General features: G+C 62.3%; 1 protein-coding gene across 2 annotated transcripts in view; it reads left to right on the top strand.

Annotated features, from left to right (window-relative positions):
* The window catches only part of LOC142019132 (laminin subunit beta-2-like), an 85,084-nt gene that overhangs the window by 42,378 nt on the left and 26,540 nt on the right, over positions 1 to 16,166 (top strand). For both annotated transcript variants that reach the window (XR_012646993.1, XM_075005607.1), the window contains exon 22: positions 327 to 490. Coding sequence is in view for 1 of the 2 variants with exons in the window: in XM_075005607.1 (XP_074861708.1) it covers positions 327 to 490 (164 nt within the window). In the remaining variant the exon portion in view is untranslated. The remainder of the gene's footprint in view (positions 1 to 326; positions 491 to 16,166) is intronic.

Here is a 16,166-nt window from a genome sequence, read left to right as displayed (position 1 = left end):
GCAGCCACAGGCTGGGGAGCCCAGCGCCAGCCTGTCCAGCCAGGGGAATGGGGGATGGGGGGGATAGCCATGGAGCAGGGGACTGGCTGTGGGGCAGGCCCAGGAGGTGTGGGGCTGGCCACGGGGCTGGGGGACTGGTGGGGGGCAGAACTAGGAGGTGTGGGGCTGGCCCTGGGGCTGGGGGGCTGGCCGTGGGGCTGGTGGTGGGGCCGTAGGGCTGGCGGCGGGGGCGTGGGGCTGGCTGTGGGGTTTGTGGTGGGGGCGTGGGGCTGGCGGTGGGTTTCTGTGCCCATCTCACCTCCCTGCTGTCCGGCTGTGTCCGGCAGGTGCCTGGAGGGTTACTACGGCGACCCGGTGCTGGGCTCGGGGCAGCGGTGCCGGCCCTGCCCCTGCCCTGGCTACCCCGGCACGCGGCGTTACCACGGCAACTCCTGCCACGCCGACGAGGAGAGCGGCCAAGTGGTGTGTGTGTGCGCGCCCGGCTACGCAGGTGAGCAGGGGTCCGGGGCACATGCGCCGTCGTTCCCGTCACCTGCAGCCCTGCCCGGCCCCAGCCCCTCGCGCGCCCAGGAGCCCTGCCCCAGGCTGCGTGGGTGCACCCCGGGAGCCCTCCAGCTCCTCCCTGGCCCCAGCCCCTGCCCTCCTCCGGGCCCCAGGAACAGCCTCCCGCAGCTCCCAGGGGCTGTGAGCACCCAGAGGGAGGCCCGGCCCAGCCCCACAGCCTGCCCCATTGGAATCTGCTGCTGCTGGTAGCCCGGGCTGGGGGCTGCGCCAGCCCAGCTCTGGGTGGGCAGGGAGGTTGGGTGTGGCGGGGAGGGGCTCGTACCCGCCCTGCCTTTCCCGGGCTGGGGGCGGCCAGTCTGGAAGGGAAGGGCTGGAGATGAAGGGGGGAGAGGGAGTGGGAGCCCAGGACAGCCCCAGGCCGGGCGTGGGCGTGGGCAGCGAGGCAGTGGTGGGCTGTAACTTCACAAGGCACAAGCCGCCCATGGCACCCGTCTGCGCCGCCAGCTCTCGGCGTCCCAGCCCCACGTGGGGCCTTTCTGAAGGGGGCCCTCTGCGGCAAGAGCGTCACAAACTGGAGCGCACCCGCGAGAGCCCAGCTGGGGGGTGAGAGCCGGGCCGGGCCGGCGGCCTCTGCGTAGTGCACACGAGCGCGGCCGGAAGGGGCAGCGGGCATTCAGGCGCGGCTGCTGCGGTGAGTTCCCTGCCAGCTGCGCAGCGTGCAGGCGCCTGCTCCCGTGCGCCCCAGGCCAGGCTGCACACTTGCAGTCCGGTCACCTCGCACCCAGGACGTGCTGGGCCCCCAGGAGCCAACGCCTGCCCCAAGTGGAACTCGCCTGCCCGCCACACGCCCTGCTCGCCCGCGCTCACCACCAGGCCTCTGCCAGAGGCGCTGCTGGCAAGGGCGTACCTCCTGCACAGCTGCAGGGATGGGAACTCCAGCTGCCCGGCCAGAGGAGCTGCCCTGAGCTTCCCCTTTCTTTCCTCCAGCACCCGGGAGGCCTCGCAAGGGTCAGGGCCTTTAAACTGGGTGTTTTCTCCGCACCCGGCGGGAAATGCTACAGGCTGAGACCCGCAGCTCCCGCCGGCAGCGTCGTGCCCGGCACCCTCGGGTGAGACCGGGGGCTCCCGCCGGCAGCGTCTGCCCGGCACCCTCGGGTGAAACCGGGGGCTCCCGCCGGCAGCGTCTGCCCGGCACCCTCGGGTACGACCGGGGGCTCCCGCCGGCAGCGTCGTGCCCGGCACCCTCGGGTGAGACCGGGGGCTCCCGCCGGCAGCGTCTTGCCCGGCACCCTCGGGTGAGACCGGGGGCTCCCGCCGGCAGCGTCTGCCTGGCACCCTCGGGTGAGACCGGGGGCTCCCGCCGGCAGCGTCTGCCCGACACCCTCGGGTGAGACCCGCAGCTCCCGCCGGCAGCGTCGAGCCCGACACCCTCGGGTGAGACCTTCAGCTCCCGCCGGCAGCGTCTGCCCAGCACCCTCGGGTGAGACCAGGAGCTCCCGCCAGCAGCGTCGAGCCCGACACCCTCGGGTGAGACCTTCAGCTCCCGCCGGCAGCGTCTGCCCGGCACCCTCGGGTGAGACCGGGAGCTCCCGCCGGCAGCGTCTACCCGGCACCCTCGGGTGAGACCCGCAGCTCCCGCCGGCAGCGTCGAGCCCGACACCCTCGGGTGAGACCGGGAGCTCCCGCCGGCAGCGTTGAGCCCGGCACCCTTGGGTGACACCGGGAGCTCCCGCCAGCAGCGTCGTACCCGGCACCCTCGGGTGAGGCTGGCAGCGTCGTACCCGGCACCCTCGGGTGAGACCGGGAGCTCCCGCCGGCAGCGTCGTACCCGGCACCCTCGGGTGAGACCGGGAGCTCCCGCCGGCAACGTCGTGCCCGGCACCCTCGGGTGAGACCGGGCGCTCCCGCCGGCAGCGTCATGCCCGGCACCCTCGGGTGAGACAGGGGGCTCCCGCCGGCAGCGTCTGCCCGGCACCCTCGGGTGAGACCCGCAGCTCCCGCCGGCAGCGTCGTGCCCGGCACCCTCGGGTGAGACCGGGAGCTCCCGCCAGCAGCGTCGAGCCCGGCACCCTCGGGTGAGACCGGGAGCTCCCGCCGGCAGCGTCATGCCCGGCACCCTCGGGTGAGACCGGGGGCTCCCGCCGGCAGCGTCTGCCCAGCACCCTCGGGTGAGACCGGGGGCTCCCGCTGGCAGCGTCTGCCCGGCACCCTCGGGTGAGACCGGGAGCTCCCGCCGGCAGCGTCATGCCTGGCACCCTCGGGTGAGACTGGCGGCTCCCGCCGGCAGCGTCTGCCCGGCACCCTCGGGTGAGACTCGCAGCTCCCGCCGGCAGCGTCGAGCCCGGCACCCTCGGGTGACACCGGGAGCTCCCGCCGGCAGTGAAGAGTGCCCGGCACCCTCGGGTGAGACCGGGCGCTCCCGCCGGCAGCGTCTGCCCGGCACCCTCGGGTGAGACCGGGGGCTCCCGCCGGCAGTGAAGAGTGCCCGGCACCCTCGGGTGAGACCGGGGGCTCCCGCCGGCAGTGAAGAGTGCCCGGCACCCTCGGGTGAGACCGGGAGCTCCCGCCGGCAGCGTCTACCCGGCACCCTCGGGTGAGACTGGGGGCTCCCGCCGGCAGTGAAGAGTGCCCGGCACCCTCGGGTGAGACCGAGAGCTCCCGCCGGCAGCGTCTGCCCGGCACCCTCAGGTGAGACCGGGGGCTCCCGCCGGCAGCGTTGAGCCCGGCACCCTTGGATGACACCGGGAGCTCCCGCCGGCAGCGTCGTGCCCGGCACCCTCGGGTGAGACCTGCAGCTCCCGCCGGCAGCGTCGTGCCCGGCACCCTCGGGTGAGACCTTCAGCTCCCACCGGCAGCATCGTACCCGGCACCCTCGGGTGACACCGGGAGCTCCCGCCAGCAGCGTCGTGCCCGGCACCCTCGGGTGACACCGGGAGCTCCTGCCAGCAGCGTCGTACCCGGCACCCTCGGGTGAGGCCGGCAGCGTCGTGCCCGGCACCCTCGGGTGAGACCGGGGGCTCCCGCCGGCAGTGTCTGCCCGGCACCCTCGGGTGAGACCTGCAGCTCCCGCCGGCAGCGTCGTGCCCGGCACCCTCGGGTGAGACCGGGAGCTCCCGCCGGCAGCGTCGAGCCCGGCACCCTCGGGTGAGACCGGGAGCTCCCGCCGGCAGCGTCGTGCCCGGCACCCTCGGGTGAGACCGGGGGCTCCCGCCGGCAGCGTCTGCCCAGCACCCTCGGGTGAGACCGGGGGCTCCCGCTGGCAGCGTCTGCCCGGCACCCTCGGGTGAGACCGGGAGCTCCCGCCGGCAGCGTCATGCCTGGCACCCTCGGGTGAGACTGGCGGCTCCCGCCGGCAGCGTCTGCCCGGCACCCTCGGGTGAGACCCGCAGCTCCCGCCGGCAGCGTCGAGCCCGGCACCCTCGGGTGACACCGGGAGCTCCCGCCGGCAGTGAAGAGTGCCCGGCACCCTCGGGTGAGACCGGGCGCTCCCGCCGGCAGCGTCTGCCCGGCACCCTCGGGTGAGACCGGGGGCTCCCGCCGGCAGTGAAGAGTGCCCGGCACCCTCGGGTGAGACCGGGGGCTCCCGCCGGCAGTGAAGAGTGCCCGGCACCCTCGGGTGAGACCGGGAGCTCCCGCCGGCAGCGTCTACCCGGCACCCTCGGGTGAGACTGGGGGCTCCCGCCGGCAGTGAAGAGTGCCCGGCACCCTCGGGTGAGACCGGGAGCTCCCGTCGGCAGCGTCTGCCCGGCACCCTCGGGTGAGACCGGGGGCTCCCGCCGGCAGTGAAGAGTGCCCGGCACCCTCGCGTGAGACCGGGGGCTCCCGCCGGCAGTGAAGAGTGCCCGGCACCCTCGCGTGAGTCCGGGGGCTCCCGCCGGCAGTGAAGAGTGCCCGGCACCCTTGCGTGAGACCGGGGGCTCCCGCCGGCAGTGAAGAGCGCCCGGCACCCTCGCGTGAGACCGGGGGCTCCCGCCGGCAGTGAAGAGTGCCGCTCTTATTCCCGTCTCCTCAGCTGTTTCATTCTCCTTATCATCTTTGTTGCCCTTTTCTGAGCCGTCCCCGTGGCCGGGGGTCTCTCCTGAGAGGAGGCGCCCGCGGCTGTGGTGCCATTGGAGCTGTGGCCCCCCCGATTTATCCGGCGGCAATACGATATTGTGTCTTATTGCCTCTTCCTTTCCCAGTGAGGCCCAGCAGCGGACGCGCGCTCTCACTGGGCTGAGTTCTCTAGCTGTGCCCCGTGGCGCAGGCGGGTCTGGCTGCACAGAACTTGGTCAGGGGGCTGGGGACGCAGTCCTGAACTGGAGTTGGGGTTGTGAGAGTTGCGGCTGCGCTGGATTCACACCACAGGCGAGGGTGAAAGAGAAGCCCTGGAGAGGGAGTGCTGGGAAAGACGGATCTCCTTGAGCGGAGAAGCCATGAATGGAGCACTGAATTCCGTGTTGCTGGCGTGGTGCCAGGCAGATGCAGTGGCAGAATTGGCATGCGCAGTCACAGTGGCCGGCGAAGTGGCTGAGTGGAGAGAAGGGGGAGCCGAGCTGAGAAAGGAGGCCGACAGGCAAAGGCAGAGCATGCACAGGTTCTGGAGAAGTTCAAAGCTGAGCTTCCACCTGTGGAATCACGGTCAAAGCCATCTCGGCAGAAGCAACAGCAGCAGTCCCCTGGAAATCCAGTGATTGTAACGGTCATGTGGCTGGGCTTTTATATTGGGTCTAGCAGCCATTCTAATGCCCACTGTGGCTGCTGGCACCACATATTGTGCTGGGAAGGGCATGCGAGGGGTCTAAGAAAGCTGAGGAGGCCCCGAATCTCTGTGTGCTACTTGTGTGTCTGTGCCGTGTACGTAGGTAAAGTTACACACTTCTAGCTCTGCAGCTGGGTGAGAAATGCCCCAGCCCCAAGGTTCACAAAGGGAGGTGGGGCTCCACCCCAGCCAGGACAATAGACTGAGCCAAGGCCCAGATGGTGGGTTTTCCTGCTGGGACGGCAACAAATGGGAGCTCTGCACAGAGACCCACCTGGTGAGGTGGTGAGCCAAGGCCTCTGGAGAAGAAGGGACTTTTCCCCCCACATATGAGTAGCTGTAAGATGGGCCCTGTGTAATGGAGTGGGGGAAGTGCATGTGTGAGTCAGGCTGGATGTCTGAGGCTAGCAGCAGCTCCCAGTGGCTAAGGATGACCCTGGGGCTACAACTGGCAGGTGACACCTCTGCCTGAACAAAGAGCAGGGAGGAGCTGAGCTGGGTTTTCAATCGGGGGCAGGAGTGAGAGGCTAGGAAAAGGGAGAGCTGGAAGGCAGCCAGCCTGAGGAGGGGGAAGCTACACCCCAGAGGGGCACCCCTCGGGGTCTTCTCCCCAGGACAGGTTGGAAGGACTGTCTCTGGCTGCTATGCTGTTGCTTCTGTGAGAAACTGGACATCTGTTGCCTAATAAACCTGCTGTTGTACCTGCTGAGTGAGAGTCTCTCCTGCCAGCGGACGGGGTGCGGTGCAGGGGGACCCCTGAACCCCATCACACTGGTGTCAGGAGTGGGATGCACTGCACCCACGGATGAGCTCCCAGCAGTGGCTGACTGAGTGCAAGAGAAGGAAGGAGCCTCATGTGATGAAGTGGGGGATACCTGTGTGTGTGTGAGTGGCTCACAGAGGGTGTGGGGCTCCTGCTGAGGGTAACCTTGATGATCAGGTAACACCTTTGTACTGCAGACAAAGGAGGAGGTGGAGCCTGAGGGGTTTGAATTGGAACTGGGAGTTGGAAGCAGTTAGTCTGGGCTGAGGGAGAGAAAGACAAAGGAGGGGGCAAGGCCCCAGCTCTGGGGGCCCCTCGGGGCCTCCTCTCCCCAACATGGATTGGACTGGCTGTCTCTGCCTGCTGCACTGACTCCTCTGTACGATGCTGTGTCCTGTCGGCTAATAAACCTGCTGTTTTCCTGCTGAGTGAGAGACTCTCCTGCCTGCGGACGGGGTGCAGAGCTTGGGGGACCCCAGAACCCCATCACACTGGTGTCAGAAGTGGGATGTTCTGCACCCCGAGGATGGAGCATCCAGCAGTAAGTGACCGGGGCCCCGGAAGAAGTGGGGCCTGCGAGACCCAGGTGTGCTGAAGGGTAGTGAGGTGCAGCTCCCCAAGGTGGAGGGGCCTGCGGCCGAACCCAAGCAACTGCGGTCGGGGTCCTCGAGAGGGGGTGTCACAACCGAGGAGGGGTTACTCCTGGGAATCTGTTGGAGTCGGTCCCAGAAGGTGGAGGGGCCGAGAGCCCAACCCCCAGGAACAAGTGACCCCTGAGGAGGCTGACGCTGAATGAGTTCTTCCCAAGACAGGGTGCTCATGGTCCCTGAGAGCGGGTGTCGCACTGAAGAAGGGGTTCCGCTGGGAGTCTGTTGGAGTCGGTCCCAGAGGGCGGAGGGGCCTACGGCCTAACCCCGGGCAGCTTGTGACCTGCAAGGAGCCTGGCACACTGAAGGGATTCTTCCAGGAAGCGTGGGGTGCAGAGGGCATCAGCCTGAGAGCCTGCAACCACGCTGAGCAACTCCGCTGTGAAGTGGCAGCACCTGGAAACCGAATCGAGATTAAAGAAGCTGGACAAGGCAGCGTGGATGTGCAGTGGCGGAGCTGAGGGTTAAGGAAAATCCTGCAGAGGTGAGCCCGGATCGGGGCAGGGAACCCAGGACTGCATGGAGCTCTGAACCGAGTGGCCTGCCACAGCTCAAGGAGGGAAGGAGCGATTCCAACCCATTATCTACTAGTGGCCAAGACAGACCTGCGAAGAGTTTTCCAGGCCTGGGCCGAGGAAGGTGCCTGTGTGTCTGTGCAGGAAAGCAGCTGATCCACTGGGAATGGCAAGTTGTCTGTGAGAGAAGCTGCTTCACCTTCTGTGTGTGTGTGGAGACCAGCCGGGGGGCTGGGACAAAGGAGAGAGTGTCTCCCATTGTCTGTCCGTGTTGAACAGCAGCAGCAGCAGCCTGGGGAGAGAGCAGAGCCTGCGTTTGGAAAAGATGCCAATGAGGAAACTAGCCCATTGTCTGAGGAAGATTCCCCAGCCTGGGGTGGCTGGAGAAGGAACCACCAGAAAAGAGCATTCCAGGTGTGTCTCTGAATCCAGCCATGGGGGCTGGAGCAGAGGGAATGGCTCTGGGATGGGCAGTGGTGTCCCTGCTAAGGACACTGGTCCTTGGTGCAAGAAAAGTGCTTCTGCTTCTGGGGAAGTGAATCCTTTGCCTGAGCCTGTGGGGGCTCGAGATGGAGCCAAGATCCCAGAGCTGGATCTGAGGGCAGCTGAAGCCCAGATGGGAAGTGGGCCTGCCTCTGTGTCTCTCAGGGGGGATGATGCTTTAACGTGGTCTAATCCAGTTAGTATCATCAGGGAATCCCAGAGACCAGACGATTCTGGTACTTGTTCTTTGCCTGATGCTGAAGTGTTACTGGGAGGGGGTGAGAGGACTCTGTCCTACCAGAGTCATCCTCTCGCCAGGACACAAGAACAGACAGGCAATGGAGTTACACTAACTGATGAAGATAAAGGAGCTGGTAGCAGAAGGGAGGAAAGGGACCCTTAACCGTCTGTCCGGTGGTACTGGCTGTCTGCCTGGAGGGGGGTTACGTGGGAATCTGCCTGATGGGCCAGAAGTGATCCTGGGTTTAGGTGAAACCCAGGAGCTGGTTGTGGCTCAAGGGAGCAGTGCCCCTGTGGAGCCAGACAGGGGTTAGTTATTGTTTGGGGAAGCTCTTAAGGAAGAGAATTTCCCTGAAACTTTTCCTGACCCGTCTGTGGGGACTGCAGAAAATGGGAGTGAGGTGGAGGAGAGTGAACAGGAAAGGTGCTTGTCTGTAAGCACCAGAGCAACCCTTTGCCTGGGGAGAAGTTTGTTTCAGCTCCTGATGGCCAGGGCCTGCCTGAGTGTGAAACCACTGGCTGTGCTCTGGAAGGGTCCAAAGCAGGCAGTGTAAAAGTTTCTCAGGAATTGGAAGTTGGTGCAAGTAAAGTGAAAACTATCAGGGAATGTGAGCAGCCCTGCGAGAACCAAATAAAACAGCTGCACAGTCAGTCTCTGTAGGATGCAGGAGAGCGCCAGCACTTCCCCATCTCCAGATGGTGGAAACACTTATATTCTTATACTGGACTCCACTTCTGATTCCATGGGGAGGCAGTAGTTGGAGGTGGAAGGACAAAGGAGCTTTGGGCCTGGTGGGCCAGTAAGGGATAAACAGGGATTCCTTCATGTGGATTCTGCGTCTGGGACTCACAAAACAACTCTCAGAAAGCAGTTTGGTTTGCAAATTTCCAGACTGGTGGGGGGGGCCATCTCCCTGAGATCATCAATGGCCCAGCTCTTGTTAGAAGAGAGGGCACACCCAGGGAGATCAGATTTCCACCCCAGGGGGCAAGGGAGAAGATTAGAACTTGATGGTGCTAAGAAAGGCCTCAGCCATTTATCCCCAAAATACCAGATTCTCAAGGGGGTTACACAAAAGTTGTGGTCTACCAAAGAGCAACGTAAATGTACAGTTGCAATGGGGTTGTTCTGTTACTCACACTGACTGCTGTAACCAAGGGGTGCTGCTACCAAAAGCTGTAGAATTGTACCATGCACTGAATGTTTGGAAAGAGCCATGTGACATGAGGACATTGATGTAGAAGCATGAATTGTATGTTGAAGGAGTCTGTAACTCTAAAATGTCACCATTGTTCCCTGTAACTAGTCTTGCAACCTCTGACATGAGAAGGAACATTCCAAACCTATTGTGTGGCATGGAAGGGGAAACTGAGGCACACAGCCATTGTGGTGGTCTGGCTAAATGCCAAGGATGGAAGCATTTGTACCTTCCGTTACTGGACTGTAACTGAATTCCAGACATTGGCTGGAGCAGCTGTATGGACTGGTGGTCAGATGGAGCAGGACCCAGACCACAAAAGACCTGTTTGATCTGTTGGTGCTGCAGCGAGACCAACCAACCCAAGGGAACTAAAGGAACTTGCCCGGCTGCATCACATGAAAAGGGCCAATACCAAGCTCCTGAGTTGGAGCCTCCCCCAGCAGGACTATGATGTGGAGGTGGTGCACATCGAGGGGAGAACAGAGGGTACAGCCAATGCCCTGTCACAAGGGGAGAGCCCCGAACTTCCCCAGGTCACCAGTTGAGTGACCCCGCTCAGTTCGGTCTGGAAGGGAGGAGAGATGTGATGGAGTGGGGGATACCTGTGTGTGTGTGAGTGGCTCACAGAGGATGTGGGGCTCCTGCTGAGGGTAACCTTGACGACCAGGTAACACCTTTGTACTGCAGACAAAGGAGGAGGTGGAGCCTGAGGGGTTTGAATTGGAACTGGGAGTTGGAAGCAGTTAGTCTGGGCTGAGGGAGAGAAAGACAAAGGAGGGGGCAAGGCCCCAGCTCTGGGGGCCCCTCGGGGCCTCCTCTCCCCAACATGGATTGGACTGGCTGTCTCTGCCGGCTGTACTGACTCCTCTGTACGATGCTGTGTCCTGTCGGCTAATAAACCCGCTGTTCTCCTGCTAAGTGAGAGACTCTCCTGCCTACGGCCGGGGTGCAGAGCTTGGGGGACCCCAGAACCCCATCACACCTCACAAGAGCCAGAGGGGGAACAGAGCCATTCCTGCAGCTGCTGCTGGTGAGTGGATACCCCGGGAGACAGCAGGGAGATGGATTATACCCGACTCCTGAAGGCAGAGCTAGCGGGGCTGTGCAGAGAAAGGGGCCTGACCTTGGGGAAGGCGACCAAGGCCCAGCTGATTGCACAGCTGGAAGAGAATGACCGATCCGGGGGGGCAGAGCCTGTCCCGGCAGAAAGTGGCCGGTCAGCCTCGGGAAGCGTTTCGGATTCTCCGACAGGAGCAGGGGCTCGACACCGTCAGACAGACGCGGTGCCCACCAGGTCGCGCTCAGCTAGCGGTGGTCCATCGCGGGCAGAGTCCCCCGCCGCAGAACTGCGACGGCTGGAACTCGAGGTGAAATTAAAGGAACTGGAGCACCAGGAACGGGAAAGAGAGCGTGAGCGCCAGGAACGGGAAAGAGAGCGTGAGCACGAGCGCCAGCTACAAGAGAGACAGCGGGAGGAAAGAGAGTGAGAGCAGGAGGAGAGAGAGCGAGAGCGGGAGCATGAGCGAACCATGGCAGAGGCGAGACGCCAAGAGGCCCCAGCTGCGGTAAGCGGGGAGAGGGCCAGACGGCTCGGGATGGCCAGTCACTTGGAGACGCGTGTGCTGGCCCAGTGTCAGGACCCAGGGGACATGGACGAGTTCCTTACCGCCTTTGAGCGAGCCTGTGAGTTGCATGAGGTTCCTCCAGATGAGTGGCTCCGGCACCTCACCCCCTTGCTGGGCCAGAAGGCCGCAGTGGTGCTCAGCCAGCTGGAGGGGCTGCAGCCTGGGGACTATGAACGGTTCAAACAGGCCCTGCTGCATAAGTTCGGGCTGACTCCAGAGATGTACAAAAAGAAGTTCCAGGAGGCGCAGAAGAGGCCAGAGGAAACCCATGTAGATACAACCGCCCGCCTGAAGCAATACTACCAGAAGTGGGCGTTCGGAATGGGAGTCCAGTCCGTAGACGACCTGATCGAGCTGGCGGTCGTGGAGCAATTCTACGAGATGTGCGCACCTGACCTGAGGGTGTGGCTCGTGGACCGGAAGCCAGGGGACTCACACGATGCAGGGAAACTGGCAGATGATTTCACAAACAGCCGGGCCAGGTTTGAAAGTGAGCCCCACAAGGAGAGGGAGTTTCGGAGAGAGAGGGAGTCCTGGAGGGAGAGGGAGTCCTGGAGAAACCGAGAATCTCAGAGAGACCGGTCCCTAACTGTACGACAGAGGGGACCACCTCTTGGGCAAGCCCAGGAAAGAGGGGCCAGCCACCCACCCTCCAGAGAGCCAAACAGAGCCCGGACAGAGCAGCCGGCCCGAGGGACACAACAAGACCCAGGCTGTTATCGCTGTGGGCGAAAGGGGCATAGAGCAGCCCAGTGCCCCAGGCTCCCAGACAGGTTGAGCAGGCTGGGGGGTCATGGAGTCAACTGGGTGGGGTCCCAGAAGCCAGAGGGGCTGGCGGCCAAGGCGGGTGGTGCTGACAATGGGCACTCGGATTGGGCCGAGTCCGCCCCACAGACCAGCTCCCCAGGGGGACCAAATGCTCAGAGGTCAGTTTACAGAGTGGAGGCGGCACTGCCTCTGTGGAGCAAGTGTCTCAAACACCTCGAGGTAGACGGGAAAAAGGTCACGGGGTTCTGGGACACAGGCGCTGACGTGACGCTGGCCCGACCCGGGGTGGTGGCACCGGGCTGCATGATACCCGATTCCCACCTGACGATAACAGGAATTGATGGGACCCCTTTCAAGGTGCCCATGGCGAGGGTGCACCTGAAATGGGGGAAGAAGGAAGGCCCCAAGGAGCTGGGCGTGCACAGACATTTGCCGGCGGATGTACTGATGGGGGCTGACCTGGAGAACTGGCAAGGTGAACGCCCTCGTGCCCTGGTCCTGACCAGTAGCCAAAGAAAACGAGGGGTGCGCTCCCCAGATTCAGGGGTACAGGCCCAGCCAAAGTCACAGGGGCCAACCCTGTGAGAAAGGGGGCCCCCAAAAACCAGATCTCACAGGCCAGGGGTGCTGGAGCCAGGCAGGGATGGGGAAGTAGCATCCGCTCCTGCCCGAGCGGGAGAATTCCAGGCAGAGCAGCAGAGAGACCCCTCCTTGCAGAAGCTGAGGGAACTGGCCAGTCTCAGCCCAGCTCCACAGCTGGGGGAGGGCTGCAGGGAGAGATTCCTGTGGGAAAAGGGATTCCTGTACCGGGAATGGGCTCCCAGACACAAAGCGGAGCCATGGAAGGTCCAGAGGCAACTGGTGGTTCCCCAAAAGTACCGGCGCAGGCTGCTGTACCTAGCCCATGATGTTCCGCTCGCAGGACACCAGGGGATCCACCACACCAGGAGAAGGTTGTTACAGAACTTTTTCTGGCCAGGGATCTTTGCAGCTGTCCGTCTGTATTGCCTGTCCTGCGATCCCTGCCAGAGGGTGGGGAAGAGCCGGGACAAGGGGAAAGCTGCCCTGAGGCCACTGCCCATCATAGAGGAGCCTTTCCAGAAAATGGCTATAGACATAGTGGGCCCCTTCAGCAAGGCAACGCGTTCGGGGAAGAAATATATTTTGGTGGTGGTAGATTTTGCCACGCGATACCCAGAAGCAGTGGCCTTGACCTCTATCGACGCTGACACCGTGGCAAATCCACTGCTGTCCATTTTCAGCAGAGTGGGGTTCCCCAAGGAGGTCCTCACAGATCAGGGGTCCAACTTCATGTCGGCCCTACTGCAAAGCTTGTGGGTCAAGTGTGGGGTCCGGCACACCTGGGCCACAGCCTACCACCCGCAGACCAATGGGCTGGTGGAGAGGTTCAATGGGACTCTGAAGCAGATGCTGAGAACCTTCATGAATCAATACCCCCATGACTGGGACAAGTACTTACCCCACCTGCTGTTTGCATACAGGGAGGTGCCCCAGGAATCCACGGGGTTCTCCCCGTTTGAGCTGCTGTACGGAAGGAGGGTACGGGGACCCTTGGACTTGCTCAGAGAAGAGTGGGAGGGGACGGCCTCTCCTGAAGGGGAGTCAGTGGTACAGTATGTACTGACCTTCCGGGAAAAACTCACCGAGCTCATGGGCCTGGCCAGGGAGAACCTCTCCATGGCCCAAAGGAAGCAAAAGGTCTGGTATGAGCGTAACGCCAGGGCCCGAGCCTATGCCACCGGGGATCAAGTGATGGTCCTTATACCTGTGCGGCGGAACAAGCTGCAAGCGGCCTGGGATGGGCCCTTCAAGGTTGTCAAACAGCTAAATGACATGAATTATGTGGTGGAACTGTCGAACCGGACCCACAGCCACCGGGTCTATCATGTGAACATAATGAAACCTTACTGGGACAGACAGAACTTGGTGCTGGCCGTCTGCAGACACTGGGAGGGGCAAGGGGATGATCCCTTGGTGGATTTACTCACAAGGACTGGAGCCGGCTCCTTGCTGGAGTCTATTCCCCTCTCAGACCAGCTGACCCCTGCCCAGCAGACGGAGATCAAGGAGGTGCTGCATTCGCATCAACAGCTGTTCTCGGACAGACCCGGACGCACTGACCTGGCTGTCCACCAAATAGAGACAGGCACCCACGCCCCTATCAAGTGTGTGCCATTCAGAGTCACAGGGAGGACGGCTCAGGACATAGAGCGGGAGGTTGAAGACATGCTGGCTCTGGGGGTGATCCAACCCTCGTCCAGCCCCTGGGCCTCGCCCGTGGTGTTAGTCCCTAAAAAAGATGGGTCTGTTCGGTTTTGTGTGGACTATCGCAAGCTTAACGCCATCACTGTATCGGACGCCTACCCCATGCCCAGGCCTAATGACCTTTTAGACAAGCTGGGGGGAGCCCGTTACCTCACCACCATAGACCTCACCAAGGGGTACTGGCAAGTGCCATTAGACCAAGATGCCCGGCTGAAGTCGGCTTTCATCACTCCTGTGGGGCTCTACGAGTTCCTGATCCTGCCCTTTGGCCTCAAGGGGGCACCCGCTACCTTCCAGCGTCTGGTGGACCAGCTACTGAAAGGGATGGAGAGCTTTGCCCTGGCTTACATGGACGACATTTGCATCTTCAGCCAGACGTGGGAGGACCATGTGTCCCAACTCAAGCAGGTGCTGGACCGACTCCAGAAGGCTGGTCTGACTATCAAGGCAGGGAAGTGCAAGGTGGGAATGGCTGAGGTGACCTACCTGGGCCACAAGGTGGGCAGCGGCTGCTTAAAGCCAGAGCCAGCTAAAGTGGAGGCTGTCAGAGATTGGCCAACACCCCAGACTAAGAAACAGGTCCAGGCCTTCATTGGGAGGGCGGGGTACTACCGGAGGTTTGTGCCCCACTTTAGCTCCATCGCAGCCCCCCTGACGGAGCTGTGTAAAAAGGGAAAGCCTGACAAGGTGGTCTGGACCGAGCAGTGCCAAGAGGCCCTCTGCGCGCTGAAGGAGGCTCTGGTCAGGGCCCCAGTGCTGGCAAATCCAGACTTCAACAAGCCCTTCCTGGTGTTCACCGATGCCTCAGACGTGGGGCTGGGGGCGGTGCTAATGCAGGTGAATGACAAAGGGGAGAAACACCCCACTGTGTACCTGAGTAAGAAGCTGCTGCCCCGGGAGCAGAACTACGCAGCCATAGAGAAGGAATGTCTGGCCATGGTGTGGGCGCTGGGGAAGCTGCAGCCGTACCTGTTTGGACGGAGTTTCACCATGTACACCGATCACTCACCCCTGCCCTGGCTGCATCACATGAAAGGGGCCAACGCCAAGCTCCTGCGGTGGAGTCTGCTCCTGCAGGACTACGACGTGGAGGTGGTCCACCTGAAGGGGAACAACAACACCATAGCCGATGCCCTGTCACGCAGGGAGGGCCCCGAACTTCCCCAGGTCACTGGCTAAGTGACCCCGCTCAGTGCGGTCTGGAAGTGGGGAGAGATGTGATGGAATGGGGGGAGGGCCTGTGTGAGTCAGGCTGGATGTCTGAGACAAGCAGCAGCTCCCAGTGGCTAAGGATGACCCTGGGGCTACAACTGGCAGGTGACACCTCTGCCTGAACAAAGAGCAGGGAGGAGCTGAGCTGGGGTTTTGAATCGGGGGCAGCAGTGAGAGGCTAGGAAAAGGGAGAGCTGGAAGGCAGCCAGCCTGAGGAGGGGGAAGCTACACCCCAGAGGGGCACCCCTCGGGGTCTTCTCCCCAGGACAGGTTGGAAGGACTGTCTCTGGCTGCTATGCTGTTGCTTCTGTGAGAAACTGGACATCTGTTGCCTAATAAACCTGCTGTTGTACCTGCTGAGTGAGAGTCTCTCCTGCCAGCGGACGGGGTGCAGTGCAGGGGGACCCCTGAACCCCATCACACCCTGGCAGGGACTTCCTTGGTTCTTTCAGTCCTCGTCAGTTAAGCCTGTCTGCACTGGGGGCCCGTCCCTCAAAAGGACACTTGCAAAGACTCACAGGAACCAGCAGCGAACATCGCTGGCTGCGTCAGTAGCTGTAATGGCTGTATGTAAAGTGGCGCTAACACCCTTCTGCTCTCTCACTCTGGTCTTCCTTTTGGATTAATAACCCTTTAGGGGTTAGAGCTAACGAATCGGTGGGCGTGTTCTTGGGGTAAGAGCCAAGTCTATATTGACCAGAGTCTGGGGCTGGGCCCTTTGCGGTCTGAAAGGATCTGTGCAGTGTTGGGTGAAACAGGCTTAAGAGCCTCTCGCCTAAGTTTGGGGTTGCTGGTCTGGGCTGGTGCAGCAGCTGGGCAGTCAGTGCCACGGGGCTGGCAGAGGCACGTTTGTGGCTGGTGGGATTTGCCTGAGAGAGAAGGGAATCCCAGCCTGGGCTGTAGGTGGCCCGGTTTTAAGCAAAGCTACCCTGGATCGCTTTCTCTAGCTGTGGCCAGAACCCCGTCCTGTCACAGTGGCATATTTGTGCTTGGTCAGTTGAGCTTGGGATCAGGACGCGGTGCTGTTCTAAATTTGAAGTTTGGGTTTTGAGAGAGCTTTGGTTAAGGTGCAGGTGCGGTGGATTTGCAATGGTATGATGGGCTAATAAGTTTGCAACAGTATGTGGGGGTGGAAAGAAAAGCCCTGGAAGAGATGTGCTGGGAAAGAAATACCTCCTTT

Source organism: Carettochelys insculpta, chromosome 11 (assembly GCF_033958435.1).
Source record: "Carettochelys insculpta isolate YL-2023 chromosome 11, ASM3395843v1, whole genome shotgun sequence".
NCBI classification, from domain to species: Eukaryota; Metazoa; Chordata; order Testudines; family Carettochelyidae; genus Carettochelys; species Carettochelys insculpta.
Note: the sequence above shows the minus strand (reverse complement) of the source record. Positions and strands in the feature narration are given on the sequence as shown.